The sequence below is a fragment of the Diceros bicornis genome, chromosome 39 (genome assembly GCF_020826845.1).
Source record: "Diceros bicornis minor isolate mBicDic1 chromosome 39, mDicBic1.mat.cur, whole genome shotgun sequence".
Taxonomy (NCBI): Eukaryota; Metazoa; Chordata; class Mammalia; order Perissodactyla; family Rhinocerotidae; genus Diceros; species Diceros bicornis.
Genome location: NC_080778.1, coordinates 27,629,949 through 27,642,016, shown reverse-complemented (window position 1 = coordinate 27,642,016; position 12,068 = coordinate 27,629,949). Strand labels below are relative to the sequence as shown.

At 41.7% G+C, this 12,068-nt stretch overlaps 1 protein-coding gene across 1 annotated transcript in view; it reads right to left on the bottom strand.

Annotated features, from left to right (window-relative positions):
* Positions 1 to 10,611: 10,611 nt before the first annotated feature.
* UST (uronyl 2-sulfotransferase) overlaps positions 10,612 to 12,068 on the bottom strand; it is a 293,864-nt gene continuing 292,407 nt past the window's right edge. Inside the window, exon 10 of the mRNA XM_058534248.1 lies at positions 10,612 to 11,826. Within this exon, the coding sequence (XP_058390231.1) occupies positions 11,769 to 11,826 (58 nt within the window). The 3' untranslated portion in view covers positions 10,612 to 11,768. The remainder of the gene's footprint in view (positions 11,827 to 12,068) is intronic.

The window sequence follows — 12,068 nt, the reverse complement described above, 5'->3', positions numbered from 1 at the left end:
TTTTAATTTTCTTCTCTGAATTTTATTATATTTTCTCAATTTAAGAATGATTTTTTCACTAGTTTATTTTCACAACAGTAGCTGTTTCTTGTGACCAATTTTAGAAACACTGGGCAGAGCTTTCAAAAACAAATCTAAAAAGACACCGCAGTGGGCCCTCCTTCAGGTGGCTGCTCCGTTCACAATATCTACCAGTCTCTAGGGTCATGTGATCTACTCCATGGGAAGCTTCCTCCTGGCCTTCTGATTGGTTCAGGGGTAGGAGCCCAATTCAGCTAAACCAATCCGCGTCTTCCCCAAGGTTTTTCTGAAGTGTAACTAGCAAGGAGCCAGTTCCTCTGTGTTAACAGAAGCTGTGACTGTGCTGGTCTGTAATGAGAGAGAGAGAGAGAGAGAGACAGACAGACACCAGATAGTTCCTGGTTCTAGTTGCCCTTGAGCCTAGCTGCACCCTGGTCCATCATGGTTTTTCAATCCTTCCTTTGATTTTATACCTTTTATTCTTCCAAACAATTTCCTTTTTGTCTGAACCAGTTAGATTTGGATTTCTGGCACCTGAAACCAACAAGTCCACACAAATAACAAAAGTATATTTATAAGTACTCAAGAATAAAATTTGACGCAAGTCATGAAATAAATGAAATCAACAATATCTCTTGACACAGAAAGTAGCTGGCTTTGGGTGTCTGGGTCTCTGCAGGACAGAGGGAGGACAAAAAACAGAGACAAACTGGGATTATTGGTTCAGATTCTTAGATTATTCTGTTCACGTAGGAGGCAGAAGTTGTCTTCTTGGCTCTATGTAGAAACAAACAATAATGGGATTATTCAAACCCTGGTTATGATCATAAAAATTACAAGTCTCTTCTCTCATTTATGAAGGTGATGCTCGGAATGACAAATTTACAAGTGAATGAAAGATGAATATATTTTCTAAGTCAATGAGCTAGAAAATAATTTCTGCATTAATTTGGCAACCTGAAGATATCTGAGCTCTGCTAAAGAGAAAATCTCAGCCAACTGGTAGATACTCTACAAGAAGGTTCACTCTACACATGGGTTTGTGCTCTCCACTGTGAATTCCATTTCAACAAATGTTTAACGAAAGTAGTTAGAAATACTGGGACATGGCTTAGTTAGTTTAGGAATATTTGACATAGTGAAATTTTAGAATGACCTTCTTAATTAAACTATAACTCATCCAAGCGAAAAGCTCCAACTTCACATCCAGTCCTATCCATAACCCTACCGAAAGCGTGGAATATTATATTTGCTATTGGCAAATGTGTGTTTCTACTGAATTTAGAAATGGCCTTCCCAGGGTAATGAGGTAAGCAGGCCATGATGGAGACAAGTCCACCTTTGGAGGCTGGTTAGAGAGACACAGACACAGGGTAAGAGTTTTGAGGTTACATCCAGACTGGCTATGGGATAATAAGACTAACTTAATTTTTTTTTAAATCAACGTAATGTAACCTACATACTTTAATTCAAGTAAAAGCTCTGTTCACATTTCTTGGAGGTTGAGAGGCATTGTTAGCACGGTATTTTAGACCGAGACTTTCAGTCATTTGATCTTACATGCCTGATGTCTTTAGATGATTCTACATTTTGGATTTGATGCTATTGCCATGAAATCAGCACTTTCGGCAGGCAGGGCTTTTAAACTCGCTAGACTCTCAGTGTTTACTTGATTGTAGGTTTTGATACGAACGACTAAATTACTTTTCAGAAATGTACCATTTTACTCCCATCAGCAGAGTATTTCATCATGCCATCTGCTCATGCCGGGCATTAGCACACTTAAATATGTTTGTCACAAAGTATCAACAGTGGTGTCACATGCCTTCAATTCAAATTTCTTTGATTATTAATGAGGATGGACATTTTTTCATGTGTCTTAGCTTTTTGCAGAGTTAAGTTCTGAGAACTAATGTGTCCTTGGCATATATTTTACTCATTGATTTATGTAAGTTCTTTATATAGTCATTTCAATATTTTATCTGCCATTTCTGCTGCAAATATTCCCCCATTTGTTGTTTACTTTTTAATTGTGATTCTTTCTTTTTTTGAACCTCAGAGATTCTAATACTTTTTTCTTTGTGATTTCTCCCATTGTGTTTATGTTTCAAGTCCTTCCTCATCCCCAAATCAGATTCCTCTCTGATTCATATTCACTTGTCTGATATAACATAAATCCTGTCAATTCACTGGAGCGTGGAGGCATATTTGGGGTAATAAAGTAAAATCATTTTAATTTTGAAGAGTGTTTTTTATTCATGCTATTTAAAAAAGGAAAGAAAAGAGAAGACAAGAAGATAGGGCACAATGGAAGGGCCAACATCTGTAGTCTCTGAGGACCAAGAGTCTGTGGGATCTGAGTCTCTGCGTGGAAGAGGAAGCCAGCAGTGACTTTCCTCTGCCCTTGCAGTGCTTCTGGATTTCAGGGTAGTGTTCTAGCCAGAGTCAGGAAAATAGCTGGAAGCCTAGATTTGCTAACAACAGCCCCAGTGCAGGTTATAATGAAAACATGTGTCTCTTCTATCTCATCTGACCATCACAAGGATTAAGTGCCTGGGAATCTGGGGATGAAATGAAGGGAAGTAAGTAGGGGGGTAAGGCTAGGACGCCGGATCCCTGACATCTTTTCCTTCTGCCCCGTCTCCCCCTTCCTCACTCTTACGTCCTGCCCCCAAGACTTGAACGCTAATTTACTCTAATTCCTGTTTACAAGGAATGGGGGAAAAGGATATTTGTAGATTTCCAGTCAACCAAGTTTATGTCTCAATTCAAACACATTGCTGTTTTTCTCTTCATTTCCTTGAAACTAAAATTTAAGCCAAAGGTGATGGGTAAAATGTAGCAAAGATCAAACCAGGTAAAATATAGGTCTGATTCCAGTAGAATCTCCCCATGAAAGGCTTATGTCTGGAATTGGAGCTTCAAAAAACATCCCAAAGGAGGAGCAGCTGTTTCTATCATGTTTAATTGAAGTCTTAGGCCAAGAGTTCCAATGCTGCCCTCCCATCAACTCACAGGGGAACCCTGAAGTTATTATGTGATAAGCATATCTAATGAATGAAGAAGAATGAAAATGATTTCCTATACATTGGCTATGGAGGCATCATTTAAGCAAAAGAGCAACAGACAAGAAATCAGATGGTTCTAGAATCAGTTCAGTCACTATGTGACCTCACGTAAATCAATTTGCCTCTTTGGGCCTCAGATTCCTGATCCACGTAACTGTCTACAGGCAGGGTTGACAGAACATATACGAAAGCCTTTTAAAACATGATATGGAACTGTACAAATGGGCAGCATAGTATGTTCAACTGAAATCAGATTTCACCTCTGACTCCTAAACCATCCAATCAAACCAACCACCCTTTGTATTTTTAATTCAGGAAGTCTAAAACATTAATTTAAAACTATTTTAATTTTAGCATATATGTATATTTCAATGTCACAATTTAAATGTAAAATCCTTTTTTGGGATGAATCTCAAGACGGGACATTGATGTGGGTCTAGCTGGACAATATGAAATAACATTTATAGTTATGGAAACCCTTTGCCTTTCAATCACTTCAGTGAAAAGGAGACTAGATGTACAGGTTAAGGATTTTCAGCATGAGAACGGTAATAGATGTCTGATCCCTATTTTTCTTGGGATATATGGTTGGCCAGTTTGGTCGAGGCTGCTGCTCATGAGCTGATGTCAGAGATTTGTTTTTAGGTCAACTGGTTTTGCCATGTTCTCCATCCAAATTGGTCTGGAGTGGTGTAAAATGGGCAGGTTCCTAAGTCATCATCTTTGCTAGAAAAATTAAACAGGTCACCTTACTGATGGTGAATCAGTGCTCTGATGTGTGTACATGCTTACCTGGAGGTCAAATAATGATTAGTGTAAAAGAAAAGAAATCGCAGGGCCTGGAAAGAAAAGACTTGTTTTAAGAAAGAAATCAAATAAAAACTGTGTATTTTGGGTGAAGTCAATTAAAACTGGGCTTCCCAACCTTTTTTCATGTCATAGCATTTCTAGAAAATGGTTAGATTTATATAGCAGCCTGATGTTGACTGGAGGGAATTTGGGGTCCCAAATTCCCAGCTGCTGAAGGTCACACAGAGGACTGAAGGGGTCGAGGTAACACCATTGGGAACTCTGCCTCGGAGGAGAATGAAGTAGAGGGAGGGCTGAGCAAGCACGTGGAACTCAACACACCCACACATCTCAGACGGGACTCTTCTACCCAGTAAGTCGGCTCTCTCACCCCATCATCTCGTTTATACCACTTGCATCTCTACCCAAGCTGGAAATACCTGAGTTAATGCTGTATCTTCCGTAGCTTCTTTTGGTCCATTCAACTCAACAAATAATTACTGAGCATCTTTGTGCTGGGCACTATTTTCCGCTGACTGAAATCAGTCATGGAGCGACCTTCACTTTCCAGCTTCTGCTCTTCTTCTCCAGTCTCATGGCCAACACCCCAGCCCACCCCCCAGGTGCACACGGGGATGGCTAGCAGAGTTTTGCCTTGCATTCATTGCATTCAGAGGCGGAATTCCATTCAGATGTTCCCCCCTCATCTCCTGTGCGCCACCCATTGGCCAAACCCCGCTGAGAAGCAGGAGGCAGGGAGCCCGGGCGATACAATTCACAGGGATCAGCATCTCAGGAGACAGAGCCTGCCAAGAAGGGTAGTGAATGGAGGAGAGGGGAGGGCAAAGGAGGGTAATCAACTCACCTGCTAATTAATTTAGAAAAAGAAAAGTGATTTTCTCGTGTGTCTTTCCTATTCTGAAATGTCCAAGGGCTCCTCCTTGCCCTTAGAGGAAAATAAAAATTTCTTCCCAAATCCTTGGCAGTCGGGCTCAGTCTTATCTTGCTTTTTTGGATATGCATCCCGGCCTTGCCACTTGCTGTGCTACCTGGGCTCACTGTTTAACTTCCTGGGGCTTTACTTCCTGTTACACAATCAGGGAACAACACCTTTCTTGCAGATTGACTGGAAGGGCAGAGTGATCTTTGTGCTTGAGATCTGCCATGCTATTTTCCACAAATTCCGCTGTCCCTGGAGGCGTAGCTCAAACCCCACGTGAAACTTTTTCCTTATTCAAGTCTTCACTGATCCATATTTAGCCTCTATATGTGCCAATCAATTTTCACGCAGTAAAAAAATTTAGACTGAGAGTTATCTGACCCTTTTTCTAGTTTGGACTGCCTCGATGATCAATAGGACAATACGGCATCATTCTTGACTTCTTCCTTGTTGGTGTCATTGCACCACGTTTTACTTACCTTCATGGCTGCAGTGGTGGAATCGCTTGAGGGTTATCGTGACCATCAAGTCATCGCATGAGTCACCTCCCGAGTATCGAATCAGAGTTTCAGTCATGTTGTAATTATACAACACACTCAGGAAAGATTATCTGGTAAAGACTGACTTTAAAAATACTATAGTAATTTAAAAATAATGGCAACAAAACTAAAGCCGGTCACACAGCCTGGGAAAGAGAATAACCTACTGATCAGTTGACAGTGTGTACGTTGTGTTTTAAACACGCTAACCGCGACTTCCTTCTGGGCCATATTGCTCCAAAGCATTGAAGGAAAAGAAGAGGGCATGGGAGAGAAATTAGGTTTGGGAAGACTTTGGGATTTCTGGAGTAAATTGTTATGGATACGGCTCCCCCTAGTGTAGTGAACAACACAGGTGCCCCAGTGTGCAGGATCTGAGCTCAAGAGCATTCTTATCTCCAATCGCCTGCCTCACCTGAACAACTTTCCTTCCTACTGCATAGCCAACCACCAGTCAGGGACGAAATGGGGGAAATGTCCTTTATCCAATTTGATTTGAGCACCAGTCATCATAGAAGTAGTGAATTAATTTGAGAACCCAAATAATATTAAAAAGCACAAAAAAGTTTACTTTAAAAAGAGTTTCTGCTTTCTCATGAGGGAGGGGATTGTAATCAGAGGGAATAAGCAAAACTGAAAGATGACCCCTTGTTAATTATTTTACTAAAAATGTTATTTGCCTTCATCTTCTCTGTATCAAAATGTTAATCATCTGCAAATATATTTTCCTCAAGCAGGACACATGGACCATTTGGAAGACCAAAAAGGGAACCAGCAGAGGGAAAGCAACTCTTCCAATGGGGGAATAATGACTTACATTAAAACAATATTTCTCAAAGCAGAATCTCCAGAACTCTTGTCTCACAGGCTTTTAGAGCGTCTTACTCAATAAGGGTTTCATGGCATGTAGTTTTGAGAAATGTAGGGTTCAACAAGATACATTGAGTTTCTTTTTATCTGCAGTATTCCTCCAAGCCCTTAGTATGCCCTTAAAACACCACTGTACTGTGCAACACCAGACTTTGAACTGCATTTCCCAAATTGTGTAACACAATGATTTTTCTTTTTTTCCTCACACACCTGGTCCATGAATTATCCTTTGGGCATATGCACTGGATTAGAATTTCATTAACTTTCAATCGAAGACAGAGAACAAACAGGAAAGTGTGTCAAAGGAGGAAAGAAAATAGTAAATTTGATACAAGCAGCAAACAGACTGGCTATAAGGAAGCTTGTGGTCAGTGTCACAACCCTCTTTCGCATGTGAAACATTAGTTAACGCAACATATTAAACTCTCAACCCATGGTGGTCCTGTGGTGGGGTCAGAAGGCCTGACCACGCTGAACCCATCACCAGCCCACAAAGTCACTACCAGATTTCTCCCACTACGCCATAGCAGCGATGCCACTTCTGAGAAAGAGAAGCAAGACTCTGAAAAGTACAGCACCCTGTCCTATTAGCTTTTCAATTTTTATTAGAACTTTTCGTTGTGCACAACCTGCACTAATTCACATCGATGTTTTAGGCATCTGATTATTAACAGGATCTCAGACACACTGGGTAGTTTAAAGGAGTCAGAGGAAGCTGGTATTTAGTGGAAGCTGTGAATTAGAGCTGATTCCTTTAACTCAAAGCTGGACAAAGCCCTTCCAAAGCCAATGTAAGAGAAAAGTGGAAATCCACAGAGTGGTTTGTCTTGGATAGTAGCGTAGGATAATAATACCTACTCGCGTCCAGTAGAATGTGCCTATTTCTATAGGCTTGCTTCACATTTCAGAAGTGCTGCTTTCCATGGACTCGTCGGCATGTTGGGCAACAACCCTTGCAGACTTGATGGATTAGGGGCATCAGTGGACCTGGAGTTACATGTAATTTATGTTCTCTTGCTGGGGACACAGCTTCTTGTGGAGAAAACGAATGTTCATCAGCCCCAGAAGGACTGTGGCTCTTAGTCTCTTAGCACATGGGGGTGGAGAGTGGGATCAGGTTCATCCTAGAAGCAGCTCTTGGTTTTCAGTGGACATCCTATTTTCTTCCTAATACTTTCCAGCTGAGTTGACTTCAGGCATGGGGCAGTCAAGCGGTTTACTCAATCACCCAGTGAAATAGACCAGCTGGGACTTGAACTCTGGGACTTTGCTGGTGCACAGTCCTTGCCCTAGTCAGTCACCCACTCTGCTTCCTGGTTTTAGCCGCCTCTCTGGCTGTACCACGCAGCCAGCGTGCTGTGTCTGGCACAGCCCGTCCTCCCGGCTGTCTCTGCTCATGACTAGAATAAGACGCGTGTTACAGGTCAAGTCTGAAAGTTCTGGCAGCGCTGTGTAAGGCAGATTGCTCCATGCCTGCTCAAAGCATACAGTGTCTGTCGAAAGCCAGACTGAAGATAGCTAAACTCACACGCCAAGATTCCAAAGGGAAAAACTTAGCTCACATTTTTCCTTTGCATGGTGATTTTTCTTCCTCTCCTTTCCCCTCCCCCTTTTCTTTCTTTCTTTCTTTTTTTTAAAAAGGGAATCCCCATGTTTACAAGTTGAAATCCAAAATGCACAAGTGGTCAGTTCACAATTCTGTGACCCATGAACATCTGTGGGCCCGGGTATTCCTTGGGAGTCAGCAGTGCTGTGAGCCAAGCCTGTCCTAGGCAGAAAAGAATTCTCCAGCGAGTGGAACAGTCAGTGAGTGAGGAGGCCTGGGAGCATTGAGGGCCTGGTTATCCTCTAGTTCTAGTTTTTCAGGGGCATGTCTGCACTCCACTTCAACTAGTTTTATGAGCTGCATTTGACTTTATTTTTTGAGGTGGGTCCATCTGAAAATCCTTACAGGAAGCAGGACATGAATCTTCATTTTCCCTTTAAGAAAAATAAAACTCTATAATCTGAGATGGGCAAAGGTGGCCGAAATCTGTTTATCCAGAAACAAGAACCTTTCTGTATCCTTCGAGTGGAGAGAAAAATCTAGAATAAAATAGATTTATTTTGACATCTGTCTCTGAGGGCTCAAGTGTTTGAAAACCAATAGGGTATCCCTCTGTGGAGGGGTCCCACAGTTCCCACTCTTAGGACGGCCACACAGGGAGGGCTTTAGTGTGGCAGATGGTACTGGGTGTGGCTGAATGTGCCTCATTATTTCTATTCTGGATTCTAGGTCAGTAGATGGACTTTAGCTATATCATCATTTTAAGTTTTAATTTGGTAGATACTCAAAAGCTAGTCAAATCCTCCCTGGAGAAAGTTAGTGTGTGATGTATTTGCCTCTCCCAACTAGACCGTGGACTCTTCATCTGTAAATGAAGGAATGGACCAGACAACTGCTGAGCCCCACTGCAACTTTAGGGGACTGAGATTTTAAGCTGGCTTCTCTCCTATTTGGAGTTTAGTTCCTCTGCTCTAACTTTTCTGCTGTAATCTGGGTGTTATGGGCTGAAATGTGTCCCCACAAAATTCATTTGTTGAAGTTCTAACCCCCAGGACCTCAGAAGGTGACTCTATTTGGAGATAGGGTCTTTAAAGAGGTGATTAAGTCATTAGGGTGGGCCCTAATCCAGTATGACTGATGTGCTTATAAGAAGAGGAGTTTAGGGCATAGAGAAACACAGAGAGAAGACCATGGGAAGACACGGGGAGAAGATGGCTATTTACAAGCCAAGGAGAGAGGCCTCAGGAGAAACCAACCCCACTGACACCTTGATCTCAGACTTCTGGCCTCCAGAACTGTGAGGAAATAAATTCCTGTTGTTTAAGCCACCTGGTCTGTGGAACTTTGTTATGACAGCTCTGGCAAACTAATACACTGGGTTACACCACAACGACTTTGCTGAGGTGTGAAAGAAGCTATATGTGTTTTTCTGAACAGACTCTTAATATTGGTTTCAGCTTAAAATAGGCTTTCTTTTTGCAGGATAGTCAAAATACTTTTTTTTTTTTTTAAATTAGTTTCTTTGTCATCAGATGTGAAGTAAGTCATTTTAGTAAAATAAGTCCTCTTTGTTTTTTTTTTTTTTTTTTGTAAGTAAGATCAGCCCTGAGCTAACATCTATGCCAATCCTCCTCTTTTTGCTGAGGAAGGCTGGCCCTGAGCTAACATCCGTGCCCATCTTCCTCCACTTTATGTGGGACGCTGCCACAGCACAGCCTGACATGCGGTGTTTCGGTGCGTGCCCGGGATCCAAACACATGCAGCTAACCACTACGCCATGGGGCCGGCCCCAAGTCCTCTTTGTTTTTACTTGAAAAGAATTTCACAATTTTGACCTACACAACTATTTTTCTGCATGGTTATGGGTCATCATTCTGCCTTTTAAGAAACGCTGCCATTATCCGTAAAATTCATTTAAAGCCAAGTAGCTCATTGGATAAACCCGCAGATAACGGAACATCTATAAAGACCTCTAGACCAAAGGAGCAACTCAGATGGCAGCAGAGTCCAGGTTTTGTTTAGTAATCTTGCCTTTAAAGTTCACAAGAGTCCCACATCACGTGGCGGGATTACAGAGGAACAAATCAAGTGAGGGGGAAAGGTAACCACTCGTCCCTTTGCTGTTAGGACTCTCAGATTCTTACTTGAAGTAAAGCACGTTATTACCAAGATGCATGTTTCTTTCATTAACTACCAAGCCTCTGATTCTTTTCTTTTACAAAACAGACACATGTAGTTGGATGTGGTGTCCTATATTTAGAAAGCATGGGGACTCCCCCCACCCCCCGCTCCCTATAAGTTCCATTTGATGCAGCAATGAAATTTCTCATTCAAATTTCTCAATCAAAACTTGGGAGGTTAGAATCATCCAGCTTTTGAGGCTGTACATGTCTGAGAGAGACCAGCGTACACACTGTGAGACATGGCGTGGCACATCCGTCCTTTCCCACGTCACTATAGACGTGCAGCATAGACACACGCCACCCTAGGCTGATGGTTCCAATGCAGCTCCCTGATAGCAAAGCAATCAGTAGCCACAGCGATAGAGTCAGCTGTTTAGGGTTTTATACACACAACTAGATGAATGAGTGACTAGCTCATTTTTTCAGCCAGCTTTTTGGTGTCATCTAATTACGAGAATGAGTTCGTAGATTTTTAAAAATGCATCTTTCCAAAAATCCCATCTTGAGGGACAAAAGCTTGGCCAATTAAGAAGGCTGAGGGGGCTGTGAGGAACTGCAGACACTTTTATTTCCAGCTCTCAACAGAATGGAAAATTTTCAACTTAGGTATATTCATTTATTTATATGGGTAATGAATAAGTTAAGGAACACTTCATTCGGACACAGATTGCTTTTATTTTAGCTAAGCTAATGTTTCAGTTCCATATATATTTTTGAATTTCCATCAGTGTCAAACATCATTTTTTTCTTTCTTCTTAAAAAAAAAAAAAAAGATTTACAAGCACTTTTACGGCACTCAAGGAAAGTAGGCTGAAGGTTCATAATAATAATTTTTCCTTTTAAAAAACATCCAACAGACCAAAATAAAATCATTTTAATTAACTCCTTCCTGAGTAACTAAAACCTTGGAATGTGCTGAAAGGTTATAATAAATAAGGCAGTCAAAGATCAACCAGCTTAAAATGTATTTTTTAAATTAAACTATGTAAAATGTACAATATATTTCATGAAGTACAAACTCTGTTGGGCTCAGGGCCAAAGAAATGCTGTCGTGTGTGCCAAATAAATTGATGAGGTGCCCTGACTTTTAGGACGAGAGGCTATTTTGGGGACAAAATAACATGAAGCCCCTGCTAGGGAATCCGTTAGCATCTTTTGTTGTGATGTGATAATGATCACTGCTGACAATAAATGCCTTTGAACACAGGTAGACATGCTCATGTGAACTTGCACTAAAAGGATGCGTGTGTTGAGTGATCAATTGTCCTGATTTTCTGACAACAGCAGAGAACACTTAGCCAACTCCACTTCGTTTTCAGATGGTGAGATTGCACAGCGTGTAAACTAATTATCGCTCTTTATGTGCAGTTTCGTAGAAGTGACTCACAACGGACCAGGCAACAGTTCTTGTTTTTGTTCTGAATACGATAGCTGTTCTCTGCATTGCTTTTTTAAGGTCAGTCTTGTGGTAGGGCCCTGGTCTCTCTACACAGGACAAAGGATATTTCCTCTTCTAAGAACATTTCCCTTAATCACTTTCCTGCCCCAGTTCTCTGCGGCAGAGAAGAGGCCCGCAAGAGGCCAAACGCTGGACTTTGTGCCCCTGTGTTCCCAGCCTTCACTGGACTCCTGCGGGGTGGAGCCTTCTGAATACATCTCATGATAAAGTAGCTTTAGTGCACACTCGACAGGGTCCAAATGACTTGCTTTATATCTTGGCTACCATCCAATTTTAGTGAACGAAGGAAAAACTCTAGAGACTTGTTGGTTTCTGAACAGTAGAAAATGTGCAGCTTGTATAAAGTCAGGGTCTTATTTACTATTAAGTATTCCCAACTCACGCTTTGCTAGTGCTCTTGAAGGGCTGGCTCTAGGGGAAAAAACATGAAGGAGACAAAATTTGTCGCCTGCCACCATCACCTGCACCCTTGCTTCTCAGCTGCCTATATATTATCCACCCAGGACTATAAGTATTTTCAGGGGTGGCCTGGCTGTTAGAGATGAAAACATTTCAGAATCCAAAGAACCAGGGCATCATGGATAGGTGGCGGACGTTGGGAGTGGGATGGGGAGAAGAGATATTTTGGAGCAATGGGACTGCCCAACATCTAT